This window comes from Globicephala melas, chromosome 15, assembly GCF_963455315.2.
Source record: "Globicephala melas chromosome 15, mGloMel1.2, whole genome shotgun sequence".
Taxonomy (NCBI): Eukaryota; Metazoa; Chordata; class Mammalia; order Artiodactyla; family Delphinidae; genus Globicephala; species Globicephala melas.
This window is the reverse complement of record NC_083328.1, coordinates 14,142,658-14,162,219: the sequence shown is the minus strand read 5'-3', so window position 1 is coordinate 14,162,219 and position 19,562 is coordinate 14,142,658. Positions and strand designations below refer to the sequence as shown.

Below are 19,562 nucleotides of genomic sequence, written 5' to 3'. Positions count from 1 at the left end.
CCACAACCACTGAAGCCCACGTGCCCAGAGCCCGTGCTCTGCAACAAGAGAAGCCACTGCGATGAGAAGCCCGCGCAACGCAACAAAGAGTAGCGCCCGCTCGCTGCAACTAGAGAAAGCCCGCGCGCAGCAACGAAGACCCAACACAGCCATAAATAAATAAATAAATAAATAAGAAAAGTATTATTAAAAAAATAAATTCCTTTGAATTAAGCAGTATCTACATGGTTGTTCATATATTTCGTCCCTCATAAACAGTATTTAAAGTGAAGTAAAGTTCATTTCTATGACTAATTTGACTTATGAATAAATCATTTTCATGTATTTGGGCAAGTTTAGTACAAGTTTTCAGCCACGCTTTCTTAAAGATTTTTTAAACTGTTGTATTATTTGCTTTTTTTATTCAGCTAAAACCCAAATTCAGTTTAATGAATTCTGTAAATCAGTGGGCTAATAGAGAAGCTTCTCTTGATTATTGTAATTAAGCTGGGTCTCCTTTAGTTTATGTTCAGCAAAGGTCATCTCAGTGTAGTACACCAGTAAGTAGTCTTTGAACAGCCATCTGGAGTAGAGGGTTTTGCAGAACTCATCTGAGTTTTTGGCCCCCTCCCAGCACTGCCATCTGTAGGGTCAGGGTCACTCTGCAGTGCTCATTGTAGGCTTTTCATTTAATGTCATTCTGTCCCCTCCAGTCTGTGTGTGTGAGAGAGGGAGAGAGAGAGAGCGCGAGTGAGAGAGAACCTCATTCTATTTTAGTTATTCCCTACTTAGTAGCACATCTAGACTATTCGAGTCTTTTTTCAAGAAAGTTTGATTTCTTGGGTATTTACAGAGCCTACAGAGTTACGATAGTCAGTATTGAAAATTATCATTAATCACTTATCACTATGTAACTTACCAAATGGAAAACTTAGTTATAAAACTTTTGTGTCTTACATGCCTGGGCTGTCAGGTAGAATTAAAAAGAGTTAAAAACCAATTTATCTTACTGCATTTGTACTGAATGGGAATTTCTCTAGGGGGTAGATACACGTATGTACATGTAGGTGTGTGTAAAGGTATATATATATACACATATCTGTGTGTGTATATATATATATATGTATATGTATTTCTATACATGTATTTTCATTTTGGCATGATTCTGTGTTTATACATATCCACATAAAAAATGCATTACAAAGTGATCTCCTTAGAATGATTCCAAAAGAATAATTTGAAAGGGATCCCTATCTGACCCTTTACAGAATGTTTATCAACCTCAAATCTAAATTATACTAGAAAATAGGAGCTCATCTTATTTTCCCAGTCAGTAAATTATTCACTGAATTTTTATGGGTGTCAACTATACCTCCATTATTGTACTAGGGGATTATAATCCCATGAGGATTGATCTGTTACGGTGCACAAATGAATCTGAATGGAAAGACATGTTATTAGTTCAGATACATTATTGTGAGTAGACAGTGTAGATGGTGATGTAGCACAAAGCACAAGTACCCAAGAAGCATCAGGATTGTCAGAGTGTAAAGAGCGCTGGCCTGGGAGCTCCAGTGCTGTCTTTGTCACTCGCTACTCGTATGAGCTTCCAAGCAAATTTTGTCATCTTTGTACTGCTTTCTTCACTTGAAGATGTGGCTTGGCTTGGCCTGGATTGGATTGGTTAACCTGTAGAAGCCTTTCTGGCTCTGAAGCTCTTCCTCTGTGACATTTAAATAGGTCTGTAACTGTCTCTGACTGTTGTAATGTTTCCACAGGGTGTTACCTACTGTGGAGAGAGTTCGGCAAGCAGTCTTACCATGGCCAACGTGCCCTGGCACGAAGAAGTGGTGCGCTTTGTCTGTGAGTTGGTGGATCTGATCCCCGACTATGAAATTGCTTGTGAACACGAACATTCCAACTGCCTCCTGATAGCTCACAAGAAGGTAAGAACCAGTCAAGTATGCATTCTTCCATCACCCTTGTCCTTCCTGCTCTCTTTTCTCTTTATTTTCCCCTCACCTTATTATAATGAATATCTACTTGTTTGCTACCTTTCCTAAAACAAACATTAAGAAAGCCCCGAATTCAGTCTGTTGGACTCATAAACTGTCTTTTCTGTGTGAGATTGCTTTGTTTTCAGCCCTCACCAAGGCACCTGAAGTGCTTTCTGGCTTGTAATTGGTATGTACTGAGAAACAAAACAAAACACCCTTGTAATAACCTCTAGTCCTTTCCCAGAATGACAAGGGAAAGTGAAAATAGTAAACAACCCCCATATGAGTGTTTCTGACTGTCAGAAGAAATATTGAGGTGTTTATCAAATTTTAGATCACTTTGAATCTTGGCCTCTGCAGAAATATTTCTAGGATTTTGGTTTTTCTTTTTCCCTTTTAGTGTTTTTATTAGACAGAACAAGTGCCTGAATCTAATGTATTTTTTAAGTAAATAATGCCTAGCAAAGGAGAAATTCAGTTTTTAGTAGAGGTAGGCCATTAAAAAGAAAAAAACCCAATCAGAAGGCCAGTGTTCGAGTAGTGATCATAATGATATGTCCTTACAGAAATATTTATACAGAAATAATATAGTGTCTGGGATTTGATTCAAAATGGTACGAAGTAAGAAGTATGTGGGTGTGTAGATGGGTTGAGGGTTGTTGAGGCTAGATGAGGGGTACACAGAGGTTTGTTTTACTCCTCTGCCTAGTTTCCTGTTCAAACTTTCCATTTAAAAGTGCTTTTTAAAAAAGGGGACATGGTTGAACCTTGAAATCATTATTCTAGATGAAAAATCGACACAAAAGACTACATAATGTATGATTCCATTTATATGAAATGTCCAGAATAGGTAAATCCTTAGAGATAGAATGTGGTTTACTGGTTGTTGGAAATTGGGGGAAGAGCAGACTGGGAAGTGACTGCTAATAGGTATGGGATTTCTTTTTGGAGTGATGAAAAGGTTCTGGAATTATTTAGTGGTGTTGGTTGCACAACTTTGTGACTGTACTAAAAACCACTGAACTGTATACTTTAAAAGTTTGAATTTTATGGTTTGTGAATTATATCACAGTAAAGATAAATTAATACCAAAAAGGTAATAAAGAACGGGCTACCTTTTCTTATAAAAGTGCTCTGTATGCAAGTAAAGTCAGGCTTAATTGAACACGAATCTCACTTTTTCCTCCCTCCACAACTTAAGTGGCTTCCTGAACAGCTTTGCAGGTTAATGATATTTAATAATATTAGAATCACTCAATTAAAATTTCACGTGGTCTAGTCTCAAACAAACAGGAGGTTAAAAGGCCCTCATGCCTTGGTGCCAATTAGATGGTATATATCTGACCTAATGATCTGTCAGACTTAAATATTTAGACAGAAGAATATGTACTGGGAGCATTAAGGAACAAAGAAATAAAGGCTACCTAGTATTTGAAACGTTAATAAAGTAGCTGCAAAGACAATTAACTTACAAAGTAAATCTTAAAAACTAAAGCCAAAACTGAATTTTATTTTCTAGCTTTTTATTCATTGTTACTTTTTTAGGTAAGGTAGCACCTTCAAAACAAATTATTTGATTGGAGGGGCAGTGCTCTGGAAATAGTCCTGACAATGGTAGTAAAGTTCTCTCTTCTTCCATAAGGTCTTCACACCATAGCCAAAGATGTCTTTATAGAATGTAGATCTCTGCTGCTTAGGTGCCTTTGATTGACCTCCCATTGCTTTTAGCATGAAAATCAAAGTCCTTAATGTGGCCCCTAGGGTCCTATGTGATCAGTCTCTGTCTGCCTCTCCAGCTTCTTCTGGAACCCCTCTTCCTTCTCTTTCTGCACTTCTTTCATTTTCTCAGCCACAGTAGGTCTTATTTTTCCTCCAGTTAGGCTGGGAATTATATACTTTTTCTATTCTTTTAGTGGGTGCACTAGAAATTACTACATGCAAACTTGACTGATCAGTCTAGTGTTAAAATACTTTTACTCTGTAACTGTGCAAAGCAAGGACTTTAGAACACAACCTCCATTTTTCCCTTCCCAACTCATGCTGTCATTGTTGTGTATGTTAATTATAAATGTAAGGACAGTATTGTTAATTGCTTTATGTAGTCAGTATTTATTTAGATTTACCTGCATTTTAAACATGATTTTGTTCTCTGTTCCTTTTTGCATTTTTGAGCCTCCATCTGGGACTGTTTTCTTTTTGCCCAAAAAGCACCTTTTAAAATTTCCTTTAGTGGAGGTCTGCTGATGGCATACTCTCAGTTTTTGTCCAAAAATGTATATTTTAGCTGGGTATCAAATTCTAGGTTGGCATTTGTTTCCTTTCAACACCATAAAGATATTCCGCTGTCTTTTAAGTTCCACTGATGGAAAGTCAGCTATTAGTTTGTTGCTGCTTTTAAGGTGATTTGTTGTTTTCTTCCCTCTGGTTTCTTTTTCTCTCCCTTTGGTTTTATGCTGTAATGTGTCTAGATGTGAACTTCTTTTTATTTTCCTTTTTGGGACTTCTTGGGCTTCATAAATTTGTGGGTTGATACTTTCCATCATTGGTTGAAGACGTCTTAGCTTTTATTTCATTAAATATTTCTTCTTCCCCAGTATTTTTCTTCTGGAACTCCAGTTAAACATGTGTTATTGTATTTATTATTTCACTTGGACAGTTTCTTTTGATTTGTATTCCAAGTCACTAATTTTTGCTTCAGCTGTGTCTCATATGCTATTAAATGCCACACCAATTTTAAAATTTTGGATAGTGTGTTTCTCAGTTAAATAATTTGTTTGTTTTGTTTGTTTCAAATATGATATATCACACTGTATCCTTTCCAGTTCCCTGCTGAAATTTTCAAGCTTGGCTTTTATCTTCTTGAATACTGGAAATTTCAGCTATTTCATTGTTTGTATCTGATAACTCCAATATCTAAAATCTCTGTGGATTTGTTTCTGTTATCTGTTGTTTCTGTTGGTTCTCAGTTATGTTGCCTTGTCTCCTTATGTACCTTATCTTATTATGTAGAAAATTATAGAAATAATATGAGATTTAGGATTGGAATATCACTTCTGAGATTTGGAGACACGTTTTACCTCACTTTTTTCCTGTGGAAACTGATCAGATGGTGAAGAGACTTCCTTAAAGTCTCATAAAGTGGCTGAGCCAAATCTAGACCCACAACCTTCTGCCCTCTAGTCCATTGGTCTTTCTTATACCACAGGGCATCTTTTGATACCACTGACGCCATTCGAAGAAGAGTTTAAAACTGGGAAATTTTATGTTAGACCAATACTTGACTTCAGTCTCTAAGATTTCTTCTCTCTTCCCAGTGTAAACATGGACATAGGGAAAATAAATGGCACCGTATCTCATTCAGGCCAGTTGAGTTCTGTAAGTGTTTATTAGACATCTGCTGAGTTCTGACGCCAGGCTGTGCAGTGAGGGCCGCAGCACCTCAGCCATGAAGAATGTCAAGCACAGCCATGGATGAAAAATCCAGTTTCTCTGCATCCTAACCAGCATTTGGTATTGTCTTTTTTTTTTTTTTTTTTGCGGTACGCGGGCCTCTCACTGTTGTGGCATCTCCCGTTGCGGAGCACAGGCTCCAGACGCGCAGGCTCAGCGGCCATGGCTCACGGGCCCAGCCACTTCGCGGCATGTGGGATCTTCCTGGACTGGGGCACGAACCTGTGTCCCCTGCATCGGCAGGCGGACTCCCAACCACTGCGCCACCAGGGAAGCCCTGGTGTTGTCATTTTTTAGGTTAGCTGTTCTAACAGGTTTGTCATGATCTCAGTGGGTCTTAATTTGCATATCATGAACATGATCTGTTTAGATCTTTGATTTCGTTAATGAGCATTTTATAGTTTTTCGTATACAGGTCCTATACTTTGTTAGGTTTATAACTAAGTATTTTTCTGTTTTAGCAATTATAAATGGTATTGCATTTTTAATTTCAGTTGTCACAAGTTCACTGAATTCTGTAGAAATAGAATTAATTTTTGTATGTTGATCTTATATCCTGCAACCTTGCTGAATCACTTATTATTTCCAGCAGGATTTTTTTAGTAGATTTCTTGGGGTGTTCAACATAGACCATTATATCTTCTACAAAAAGGGACAGTTTTGTTTCTTCTTTTTCAATTGGCATCCCTTTAATTTCCTTTACTTAATTACATTTACTAAGACTTTGAGTACTTTATTGAATAAGAACAGTGATTTCGGACATTCTTGTCCTTTTCCTATCTCGGGGAGAGCGTTTAGCCTTTCACTGTTTAATTTTATGTTAGCTGTAGGTTTTTTATACTTGCTCTTTTCCAAATTGAGGAAGTTTCCCTCTATTTCTAGTGTTTTGAGGGGTTTTATTGTGAATGGGTGTTTATTCACAATAAAATTATTAAGTCATATCCTTTTTCTCTGTTGCTATGAACATGTGATTTTTCTTCTTTTACCCATTAATATGATGGATTACATGGATTTTTGAATATTGGACCATGCTTGCATCCCTGAAATAAACCCCTCTTAGTCATAGTGTGTATATCTTTTTTATATATTGCTGAATTCTTTTTGCTAATATTTTTTAAAAGATTTTTGCTTCTATGTTCATGAGGAATATAGGTCTGTAGTTTTCTTTTTTTATACTGTCTATGATTTTAGTATTAGGGTAATACTGGCCTCTTAAAGCAGGTTGGGAAAGGTTTCCTCCTGTTTTCTAGGAGGAATTGTGTGGAATTGGTGTTAATTCTTCTTTATATGTTTAGTAGAATTCTCCAGTGAAACTGTCTGGGCTTAGAAGCATATTTTGGGGGGAGTTTTTAAATTATGAATTACATTTCTGTAATAGTTACAAGGCTATTTAGATTATCTTTCATCTTGGGTGAGATGTGGTAGTTTGTACTTTTCAAGGAATTGGTCCATTTCATCTAAGTTGTCAAGTTTATGTGAATAAATTGTTCATAGTATTACTTTATTTTCCTTTCAGTGTCCGTACAACATCTTGTTTCATTTCTAATTTGGTTGATTTGTGTCTTCTCTGTTTTGTTTCTGTTGGTTTATTCAGTTTGTTGATTTTATTGGTCTTTTCAAAGAACCATGTTTTGGGGACTTCCCTGGCTGTCCAGTGGTTAAGACTTCACCTTCCATTGCAGGGGGTGCAGGTTCAATCCCTGGTTGGGGAGCTAAGATCCCCCATGCCTCGTGGCCAAAAAACCAAAACATAAAACAGAAGCAATATTGTAACAAGTTCAATAAAGACTTTAAAAATGGTTCACATCAAAAAAGAAAAATCTTTTAAAATAAAAAACAAAGAACTATCTTTTTGTTTCATAGGTTTTTCTCTGTTTTTCAGATTTCAATTTCATCTATTTCTGCGCTTCTCTTTATTATGCCCTTCTTTCTGTTTACTTTGGGTTTCTTTGCTTCTTGTTTCTTAAGATAAGGGCTTCGATTATTGACTTTTCCTCTTTTCTAATGTAAACATTTAATGCTCTAAATGTTCTTTGGCCCATGGATTACTTAGCAGTTTGTGGTTTAGTTTCCTAGTGTTTGGGGTTTTTTTTTTCCTGTTGTGTTTCTGTTATTGATTTCAAGTTTGATTCTCTTATAATCAGAGAACATATTCTCTATGATCTTGGTTCTTTTAAATTTGTTGAGGTTTGTTTTGTGGACTAGGATGTTGTCTATCTTGGTAAACGTTTTGTGTGCGCTTGCCAAGAATATACATTGTGTTGTTGTTGGGTGAGTGTTCTGTGAATGTCTATTTCATCCTGTTGGTTGGTGGTGGTGTTGAGTTCTTCTGTATCTTTGCTGATTATATAGTTCTATCAGTTACTGAGTGAGAAGTGTTGAGGTCTTCAGCTGTAAGTGTGGGTTTTTCTATGTCTCCTTTCAGTTCTGTCAGTTTTCGCTTTATATATTTGGCAACTGTGTTGTTTGGTGCATACTCATTTAGGATTTCTGTATCGTCTTGGTGGAGTTGACCTATTTTTCATTTATGTAATGTCCCTCTTTGTTCCTATAAATTTTCTTTGCCTTGGAGTGTACAATATCTGACAGTAATATAGCCACTTCTGCTTTCTTTTGATTGATGTTTACATTGTATATCTTTTCTGTCTTTTAAATTTCAATCTACCTATATCATATATTTGAAGTGAGTCTCTTAGAGACAATATACAGTTGGCTGGTGCTTTTTTAACGTACCCTGCCAATCTCTACAGGGTTTCCACTGAAACAATAGAGGGGGGTTGGGATGGCAGGATTCCCCACTGCACCTTCTCTGACACCTCCCCAGCAGTGGGAGGGAGAGGGTACAGCTCAGTACAGCTGGGCGAATGTGGAAATCTAGGATCCCCACTAGGTGTTTGCTAACTGGGGTGAGAATGAGACCAGTTTTTCTCTTGGCCTAGGATGGTTATTATGTAAAAATTTTCTGTCTTGCTTGGCTGCCCTTTTCCTAGTCCTTTGGCTAGGGAGGCTTAATCTGAGGCTTAATTTTTTTGTTTTTTTAATTGTGAGTGCTCATTGGTGTTTCTAGATTGTGGGCTTTAACCAGGCTTCTGAATTCTCACACCCAGTCGAGGATATATGAGCCAAAATTAAAACCCAGGGAACGTATCACTACGTTCCTTAGGTCCTGCAGTCCTTAGCCAACCTGCCTTCTTATCTCCACCTTTCAGAGCCTTCTTATGTTTGTTTTATATATAATATCTAGGGGTTTTAGCTGTAGAAATACATTTGTCCAGAACAGAAGACTTATGACTAGACAGTTTTGACATTTATTGTTTTTTGTTTACTGTCTCCCCAGTGAACAGTAATAACCAGTCCACTTGGCACTGTTTGTTATTATTAGATTATTTGCACGTAAACTCATTTTGTTTGCTTATGTTAAAAGTGTCACCCAGTATGGTTGCATGGCTACCTCTGTAGTGTTACTGGAAAGGTTTTTCAGAAACTTATATGAAAAGATCTTTTCCTAATCCTAATCAGACCCCATCAAATCCCATTTAATAATTAGGCTAGCAATTTGCAGATGAATGCCTTTTTAAGGGTAGTAAAAGCAGAGTTATAACCAAAGGAAAAAGACAAAAACAAAATCCACAAAACAGATCATTTAGTCTACAAATAACTGAGGGTGGGCATTGACTATTCAACATCCTCATTGTTTTTGCTGCCAATTCCAAGTTTATTGTTTCTCTGCTGTATTTTTGAAACACATGCCATCTTACAGAGAATGCAAGAGAAAAACCTAAACATTTTATTTGGTTTTAATGGCCTTCACAATCAAGTCCTTTCAGTTTCATTTCACGCCCACTCCCTGGGCCTTTACTAGACATTGCCATGTTGTTTCTTTCCTCTGTGTATTTGCCGAAGGTGTCTCTTCTGCTAGACCTGCCCTCCTTACCCCACTTCATCTGGTGAATTTCTGCTTTTTAAAACTGTAAAACAAACCTCCTTGGGGACCACTTCTTTCAGAGCTATATGCACATTTGTAAGGCTGTTTTCGCTAAGAAGTTAGGGTTCCTGGAACACAAGGGCTGTCATTCCCATCACCTCCTAGGGTACCTGTTACATATTAGATTCTCAGTGTTTGTTTAGTGAATTAACAAGCTCTTCACCTTCATTTTCTTTCCTTATTCATTGTCTTGCCTTCTGAAATCAGAGACATTGTTCCATCTTCCTTGCTAATTTTGGTAACTATTTACCTTCTTCCTTATTTATTTACTCATTCATTTATTCAATGAATATTTACTGTTGAGTTTGCTATTTTATAGGTCATCAGTAACCTGCTAGTTGTCAAATCCAGTTGTTTTCTCATTCACCATTCCTCTATTTTTTCTGCAGCAGGAAACTGATGCCCATTCATGCTTTTGAAAGTCTCTCCTGCCTACTGTACTGTACTTTTTTGATTCTAGTAAAGTTGGCTAGTAAAAATAAGAACATTGCCAGAAAGTGCAGCATTTAAAATCCCCAAACTGTGGCCTTTCTTTCTTTACCCATTTCAAAAATTTGAAATTCTCTCTGAACCAGGATAGCTCAAAATGTAAGGTGAATTGTAAATGAATGAATAAATGAATGAATGAATGAATAAATAAATAAATAAATAAATAAATTCTAGAGAGACCCCAAGCATGGATTGACTATATTTAGTTGACCTTTAAAGATCCTGCATTAAATTTGCAAGGTTTTCACAACATGAATTAGCCTCTGGAGAGTTTATTATAATTTGTATTACTCTGTCCATTCCCAGAATACTCTGTGATCATTTGCAGTGCAGTGTGATCTTTTCATTGCCATATGCTACACCACATGCAAAGCATTTCTGAATTCTAATAGTGGAATATTTTTTTAATGGATGATTACTTTTTAATATCTCTGTAGAACAGTTTTGTTATTTAGAAGTGATGTTCAGACTAAACAGAAACATAAAGGAGTTTCTGCTGTTGATAAGAAGTAGGTTTTTTAAGTGTGTGTAAGAGTAGATGGGAGTAGAAAGTTCAGTGAGCATCTCTGACTTTGAACAAAGGAAATATAAAAAAGACTCATATTGAGATAAATAAGTCAGCATATTCCAGTTCCAGGGTTGAGCTAGAGGGACAGAGAGATGACTACAGATAGTTGGTGAGTGGAGGGTCAGCCTGTCTGTGTGATTTGGAGGGGCTGGCTGGGAGAAGGAGGTACAGTCAGCCCTCTGCTTCTGGGTTTCCAGCCTAGCAGCTTAAATGTAACTGTGGTCCTATCAGTGTGCAAACCAGTAAGACCATGATGAATCTGATATACTTTGATCATTTTAGTTCAGAGATGTGAAGTCCTTTCTACATATTGGTAATGTCCAATTATAGTGGTTCACTGTCTGTGGAAACCAAGTGGTAGGTTATATGCATGGCTTGCAGAATCCACATAGCATTGTTTTTAAACTTAATTCCTTATTATTTTAAAATAAACTTTATGTTTTAGTACAGTTTGAGATTTACAGAAAAATTGAGAAGATAGTACAGAGGGTTACCGTGTGCCCTGGATTGGCCTATTATTAACATCTTACATTGGTATATAGCACATGTGTTACAATCAATAAACTAATATTGATACATTATTATTCACTGAAGTCCATAATTTAGATTTCCTTAGGTTTCACTTAATGGCCTTTTTCTGTTCTAGGATCCCATAACTTTGAGGAGTAGTCAGGAGGTATTTTGTAGGATGCACCACTACTGGAATTTGTCCAATGTTTTTCTCATAAGATTTGCGGTATGGGTTTTTAGGAGGAAGATCACAGAGGCAGAGTGCCATTTTCATCACATCATGTCAAGCTCCCTTGATTTTGACCTTGATCAGCAAGCTGTGGTAGTGTTTGTCAGTGTTTGTTTTCCCCTCTCCCTTTCTGTAGGAAAATTCTTCTTTCCCCTCTGCTTCGGAAGAAGTGTATATTCCGCACATATCTAAGGAGTGAGAGTTCTACTCCACATCCTTGAGGGTAGAATATCTGCATAAATTATTTGGAATTCTTCTGCACAGGTTTATCTCTTCTTCCCATTTATTAATTTATTCAATCATTTTTATATCAGTATAGGCTCATGGATATTTATTTTATAACTTTGGGTTATAATCCAATTCATCTTTATTACTTTTGCCCAAACTATTCTAGCTTTGTCCATTAAGAGCTCTTTTAGTTGGCTCCTGTGTTTCTTTTACATACCCCCATCAATGTGTGTATTTGGGGAGGGCGGGGTTTGTTCATTTTGAGCTCTTTTCTTTCTCGCACCACAAGAAGCTCCAGGCTTATCTTGTATATTTCCTGCCGCAGTCCTAGAATCAGCCATTTCTCTCAGGATCTGTGGTTTCTTTTATTGGAGAATGGTGTTAGAAACCAAGATCTGGGTGAAGGTGTGCTCGTTGCTACTAGGGTGTTGTTTGTTTTAGGCCCTCTTAGATGACAGAGCAAAGAAATAGATGTGTGTGTATCAATACTAACCTTCGCATATACACGTGTAGGTAAATATTTCTATAGGTACCATTTGTATCTATATTAAGCTAAACATACTGATGTCTCAGACTCTAATCTGTTACCACATGACTCATCCTAGTCTCCTCTCCTTGCTTATTTATAAATTCACACTCCAACAGTGAGACTCTAATCCTAGCTCCTATTACCAGTCATCTGTTTACTTAATTGTTCGATTCCAGTATACATAAAATATATAGCAGTATCAGAATTTTTAACCCTAGAATACAGTGTTTATGCTTAGTTTCTTTTGCCTTTAGTCTTACAGGCTCCACTTACTTATAAAATTACTTAGGTCAGTGCCCTTTCCACCCCCTCCCCTTCACTGAAGTTATTTCACACATTTGTAATTTAGTAGACTCTCTTGTCACAGTCTGCTCCTCTTCCTGGGTTCCCCTGACCTCCTAAATGACTTTTTAAACTTGCATACTTTAAGGTTCAGTATTTGTGTTATAAAGTTCTGTAGCTTTTGAAAAGCGTATAATGGCATGGAAACATGAATGAACATATTTTTCTTATGCTTGTTTGCCATCTGTACATCTTTGGTAAGGAGGTCAGATCTTCTGCCCATTTATTTAATTGGATTGGTTGTTTTGTTATTGTTGAGTTTTAAGAGTTTTTAAAAGATATTTTGAATACAAGTCATTTATCAGGTATGTTTTGCAAATATTTTCTCCCAGTCTACGTGACTCGATTCTTCGTTCTCTTACCTGTGCCTTTCTCAGAGCAAATGTTTCTCATTTTAATAAAGTTATCAATTTTTCTTTCATGGTTCATGTCATCAGCAAATAGAGGCAATTTCACATCTTCCTTTCCAATTCTGATACCTTTAATTTTATTTTTTTCTTGCGTGATTGCTCTACCTAAGACTTCTGGTACTGTGCTGAGTAGGAGTGGTGAGAATGAGCATCCTTGTTTTGTTCCTGATCTTAGAGGAAAAGCTGTCTGCCTTTTACCATTGAGTATGGGCTTGTCTTACACAGCCTTTATTATGTTGAGATATGTTTCTTCCCTGCCTAATTTATTAAGAGTTTCTATCATGAACGGATGTTGAATTTTATCAAATGCTTTTTCTGTGTCTTTTGAGATGATCTTACAACTTTCAAAATGTACCTTAGACTTAAACATAAACTATAACTCTATAAAATTTCTAGAAGATAACAAAGGACATTATTCCCTTCCTCTCTCATGGCTTCTTTTGCTTCTTCACTTTCAAACCACTTGTTATGGCTGCTGTGGCCCCAATTTAGCTCAAGCATCCACCACCACTTGGTTCCGTCTCAAGTGCCAAATTCTCAAGAGAAGACTTGCCTATGTGTAAAACCATATTGTCTTTGAACAGAGATAATTTTACTTCTTCATTTCTTATTTGGATGCTTTTTTCCTTTTTCTTGTCTAATTGCTCTGGCTAGGACTTTTATATATGTATGTCTGTTGATCTAGTTGATTTATTGTATTGTTCAAGTCCTTTGCTTCTGTAGTTATCTTCTGTTTGGTTGTTCTATCCATTATTGAGTATGAGATATTAAAGTCTCCAACTATTGTTATAGAACTGTCTATTCCTCCCTTCAATTCTGTCAATATCTGCTTCATATATTTTGATGATCTGTGATCAGGTACATAAATGTTTATAATTGTTGTATTGTCTTGCTGTACTGAACCTTTTACTGATATATAATGTCCCTCTTTGTCTCTTGTAACCTTTTTGATTTGACGTCTGTTTTGTGTGATATTAGTATAGCCACTTCTCCTTTTGGTTACTATTTGCATGGAATATCTTTTTTCATCCTTTCACTTTCAACCTATTTTGTCATTGGACATAAAGTACAGCACTTGTAAACAGCATATAGTTGGATTATGGGTGTTTTTGTTTGTTTTTTGCGGTACGCGGGCCTCTCACTGTTGGGGCCTCTCCCGTTGTGGAACACAGGCTCCGGACGCACAGGCTCAGCGGCCATGGCTCACGGGCCCAGCCACTCTGCGGCATGTGGGATCTTCCTGGACCGGGGCACGAACCCGCGTTCCGTGCATCGGCAGGCGGACTCTCAACCACTGCGCCACCAGGGAAGCCCTGGATTATGGGTTTTTTAATCCGTTTTTCCAATCTCTGTTTTTTGATTGCAGAATTTAATCTTTTTACACCTCTGAGATCAGAAGCAGCAGTTGATGGTCAGAAGACAGATCCCCAGTGTTTGGAGGACAGGGTCCTCAGTGCCCACCCTGTCTCCCACAGGCTGCATGCAGGCTGCTCCAGGAACATGTTTACAGCCGCCTGCTGTGGGCATGGGGAGTGAGGGGTGGGTAGCTACTGCCTGTCTAAACTGAAATTAACTACCATTTACAGTTCAAACCTTCGCCTCAAAGTTGCAAACCTTCAGTAGACTTCAGAGTTCCAAAATAGTTATGTCAGGCAAGATTCTGCCAGTATAATTTTTGTCTGGGTTGAGAGAAGTCTTCCTAATGCTTCCTACTGCACCACCTTCCCAGAATCCTGTACTCTTATATTTTAAAAGTTTTTACTCAGGGCTTCCCTGGTGGTGCAGTGGTTGAGAGTCTGCCTGCCGATGCAGGGGACACGGGTTCGTGCCCCGGTCCGGGAGGATCCCACATGCCACAGAGTGGCTGGGCCTGTGAGCCATGGCCACTGAGCCTGTGTGTCCGGAGCCTGTGCTCCGCAACGGGAGAGGCCACAACAGTGAGAGGCCCGCGTACCGCAAAAAAAAAAAAAAAAAAGTTTTTACTTAGTTTAATTCTGAAGTGAATTGACATTGCTGTCCTCCTTCAGCACAATTACAGGGACTTTCCAGTACTCTTTCCTGCAATTAATGCACGTTTTGATGGATCCATGTAAATCTCACTTGCATCCCAGTTGTTCCTGCTGGGTTCCGTTTCCTTCTTGATGACGTAAGTGGTAAACTTAGTCCTTTTTTCCTCTGAAACATCTTTATTTCACTTTTGCTCTTGAATGATAAATTATCAGAGTAGAAAACTCTAAGCTGAGGTATTTCCTTCCAGCACTTTGAAGGTATCATTTTGTTGTTTTCCAGCATAATCTTTTCATTATCTTCTAGTATCTTTCATCATCAGTGAGATGTCTGGTGTCATTCCTTAGTTTTAGTGTCTGCTGTTAAACTCAACAACCAGTAACATTTATTAAGGTCACTTTGATAACACTATGCTTGCATTAATTCATTTAATCCTTAAAAAAATCTTATGAGTCATAAATATTATTTTTCCTCATGTTCCAAAGGAAGAATCTCAGGCCCAGAGAGTACAGATCTTCTCCAGGGACAAATAGGGCATAGTTAGAATTCAATTCCATATCTTTCAAAATTCAAAGACTACTTTGGATCACTACATTATACCATCTCTCAAATGCTACAGAGCAGTCAGACACGGTGGGGAAAGGGAAATGTCCCTTGGAAACAAGGTGCAGTTTCCCATCCCACGTTCACCAAGCAGCATCTCCTTAATCTTCACCACGATCATCAACACTGAGAAAGTTTTTGCCGAATTTGAGGCCCTGTAGGTAATTAAGCACTGATCACAGAGGCCTCCCTCTTGGATATATAAACTCACAATCTGTAAAGGGAGGGAATGAAGAGATGTCACCTCCCACACCTTCCCCTGTTGGAATAAGAAGGGAACTGTATGTCTCCATTAGGGTTTCATGCAGTGTTTTCCTAACAAAATCTACTGACTGAATATTTTCCCCTCTGTGTTACATGTGGAACTCATTCTTATCGGAGACCTGATTGTTCCCAGTAATTACTTTCAGAAAAATGTCAGAGAAAATTGGCAATTTGGTGACACTACTGAGAGGACTTAGCTCTACTCCAACAGGATGGGGGATTAAGATTGAAACTCCAGAAACTGAGTTTCCAGATAAAAATTTTTTAATTGCACTTGGATATATCTAGAATTCAATTGCATTGTTGTAGTTTTGCTTCTCAAAATGGTTCCCCAGGCAGCTGTGCCATGGGAATGCTACTTATCACCAGTAAACTCAGAAAAAGGTGGCAACTCCTCTCAACGTCTCACTGTCACAGGCAGTCAGGTGCACTTTGAAGTCTGTCTTTGGGATCTTTGCCTCCTCTTACCCAAAGAACAAACAATGCAGTTGTAGCTACAACAGGTGAGAACAAAATTCATAAACCTTGGAAATTCACTGTAGCACTCTTTTTTTTGTATTCCAAAGTCACTCTCCCTGTAACTACCTTAGGACTCCCTCTACTCCTTCCCAGTTAACATGTACTTCTGAGTTCTGAGAAGGTCTGGCAGCGCTCCTGTTCCATCCTTTAACCAGTGTTTTTCTAGTTGTGTGGTTGCTAAGTATTACTGTATGTTTGGAGGAGCCAACTACTAAATAATTGATACTAAGATCACATAAATTCTTCTTAAGAGTATGAAAACGAAAATGGTGTGTATGATTCTTATTTTTGTATTATTCTACTTTGTTCTCTATATGTGGACTTTGAGGTCTGGTTATCCAATAAAGGATTAATTTTACCCAAAGAAAGGGCTGACATTTGTCCTCAGCTTCCAGGAGGTGATTTCTAAGCTCTTGAAATGTCCTGCCTGACAAGAGTGTCTTTGCTCATCTGGAGGCACATTGGGTCACACTAGATCGTCTATGCTGAGAATGTGGTTTGGGGTGGGGGCTTTGGTCTCCACAAGACCTGCTCGACCTCCAGAGAGGCTGGAAACTAAGGTCAGCCACTCAGCAAGCAGCTAAGTCTAGGTGCACAAACCCCATTAAAATCCCTGGACACCAAGGCTCAGGTGAGCTCCCCAGGTTGGTGGTACTCCACGCCTGTTGTCAGACATCGTTTTGGGTGAAGGTAGCATGTTCCAGGACTCTACTGGGGGGAACGTCGGGAAGCTCCTTGCTTGGAACTCTCCTAGGCTCTGCCCATGTGCCTCTTCCCATGACTGATTTTAATCCCTATCCTTATGCTGTAATAAGCCATACTATGAGTATAACAGCTTTCGGTGAATTCTGTGGGTCCTTGTAGTGAATTGTCAAACGTGAAGGTGAGCTTGGGAACCCCTAAATTTGCAATTGATGGCAGAAGTGGGAGTGGTCTTGGGGAAACTCCTGAACTTTGTACTGGTATATCTGTTTTCAGATCCCAGCCTCACTGTTTTTCATTTTTCTTATCTGCAAAATAGGGGTAACTCTGTTTACAACGTTACTGTGGTAGCTAAATAAAGTGACATATATAAAGCATCTTCATATAATATAGGATTATATTATAGGATTATATATATATATATAACATATAATAAAGGATCTTCCCTAAAGGTGCTGATCATTTGATTTTTTAATAAAGAATACTACAGTATCATGTGGAAGAATATTTGTACAGAATACCTACGGTGATGATTTTTTGCTTGTTTTTCTCTGTTTGCTCTTTATGGCTTTACTTTGTATTATGGAAGATGAGGGTTAAATTTTCTTCTACCTTTTCTCATCACACACTTCCTATTCTCCCACCTTCCCAGCATACATATGCCATAATTTTATGCATTATTATGACCATATGAATAGTATTCACTGTTGAGCAGTGCAATCTTTTATGATTGCCATTTGTTTCTGGCACAACTTTTTGGTTTTCCTGGAGTTAGTATTTGTCTTTTTGTGTGTGTGTGTGTTCTATGTTCTTGAGCTAAATCAACTCTTGAACTCTCTGCCATCATCTATTTCTCCTTTCAGACTTTCAGATGTGTTGAATTTTCTATCAGGTTCATCTTTTTAAAGGAGTCTCTCCAGGGGCACTTTCTGACCCATCTACATTGGACACACAGCTGTCCTACTGGGGTTTCTTTTAGCTTTCTCCTGTGTGGGGTATCTTGTTCCTGTTTTTTCAGGTCTCTTTTTAATTTACTCCCTCATTCAAGTGAAGCATCCTCCAGAAGATTCCTGAGAAAGGGTATGTGGGAGGTGCAATTTATTGAGACTTTGAATTTCTAAAAATATTTTTATTCTCCCTACACATGTGATTGATAGTTTTGCTGGATATAGAATTCTAGATTGGAAATTATTTTCCCTGTGCAATTGGAGCCCTGTCTTTAAGTTTTCAGTGTAGTTGTTGAGAACTCTGAAGGCCTTCTGATTCTTGATCCTTTGTACAGGACCATTTTTCCTTGTTAGATTTCCCTTTGTCTCCATTGTTTTCCCTCCGTGAAATTTCACTGAGATGGGCCTCAGACAGTATGTCTATTTTCATCCATTATGGACCCCTTCAGTCTGGAAACTCGTGGCCTTCACTTCTCAAATTTTTTCCAGAATTATTTCATTGAGGTACCTCTATCCTGTTTCTTCTCCTTCCTTTCAGGAACTCCTATTATTTAAAAATTAGGTCTCTTGGGCCAGTCCTTAAATTTTCTTTTATATTTCTCTCCTATTTTTTATCTTTCTTTTTTACTCTACATTCTAGGAAATGTTTAACATTTTACTTCTTAACTTTCTCAAGAATCTTTCATTTCCATAATTTTAAAATCTAAAGTCTTTTTCATTCTTTGAGTGTTTCTTTTTATAGTGTAACTTTTTAAAATGAATACAGTAATCTCTCATTTCTCTGAGGATAATTGTTTTAGTTTAGTTGTTTGGATTTTTATTTTGTCATTTCCTCCCTACCCTAGGCTCTGTTTACTCTGTTACTCTTTTCTTTTTGTTTATTTTATCTCTCTTCCATGTTAGAAGTTTTCCTCAGATGATCGTCAGTTGTCTGCTCATATTTAAGTGTGAGACTAAAAAGAGTACTGAGAATCCTAAGTGTGTACACTGGGCTTGACTTTATCTTAGAGAAATCTACCTGGGCCGTTTCCTGAGGGAAGCCAAGAAGTCTTCATGGCCACCAAGCGCCAGGAAGCAGGGAGTAGGGCTGTTCTGATCTCCCATTTTCAGTGTGACAGCCCTGTTCTCCGCTGTACCTGCTGTCCCATAGTCCATAGGTTTTCTATTTTATTGTCTTCCTAGAATAAACCTCTTGTCTTCTTTTGGGGGGTGGGGTGGGTGGATTGGGTAGGTGCTCAGCTGTGTGTATGTCCAGGGGGTCAGAAAGTTGAGATTCTAACAATTTCTTAGAATGTAAACCAATCTTTGGGCTCTTTTTTTTTGGTGGTGGGGGTGAGTTGGGGCCTCTTCTGCCCCACTTCCAGGGGTGACTGGCGCTACCAGTTTGGGGCCTTTGGGGAATTCTGAAGCGTAAATTGGGTTGAATCTTGGATTTTTCTGTTTGCTGGTTTAGGATTCAGCTCTCTTGGGCCTGCTAAGCCAGTTATTGCTTATCTGTCATCTTTGAAGCTTCTAAAAGTTTGCTACTGTTTTCTCCTCTCCTGACCTCTTTGTTTTTATAAGTTACATATCTTTTAGAAATACCTTTACAGTCATTTTAGTGAGATTTTAAGAAGAAATGAAGCAAATGCCTGTGTTTAATCTGACATCTTTAATAGAACCTTATTAAACATTTAAAATAATAAAGGCCCTATTTATCATCATTCTGTTTAATGAAATTTTCCAAGTGTGAAAGGTATGGAAGTAATGAGAACACGGCCCTTTGTACCACAGTTTGATTGTTCTAGGTGGTGGGAGCCTGTAG

The 19,562-nt window shown here is 38.0% G+C and overlaps 1 protein-coding gene across 2 annotated transcripts in view; it reads left to right on the top strand.

The window, feature by feature from the left end:
- Positions 1-19,562, top strand: part of LOC115861274 (S-adenosyl-L-methionine-dependent tRNA 4-demethylwyosine synthase TYW1) — a 214,719-nt gene that overhangs the window by 132,367 nt on the left and 62,790 nt on the right. For both annotated transcript variants that reach the window (XR_009559100.1, XM_030871931.2), the window contains exon 15: positions 1,758-1,925. Coding sequence is in view for 1 of the 2 variants with exons in the window: in XM_030871931.2 (XP_030727791.1) it covers positions 1,758-1,925 (168 nt within the window). In the remaining variant the exon portion in view is untranslated. The remainder of the gene's footprint in view (positions 1-1,757; positions 1,926-19,562) is intronic.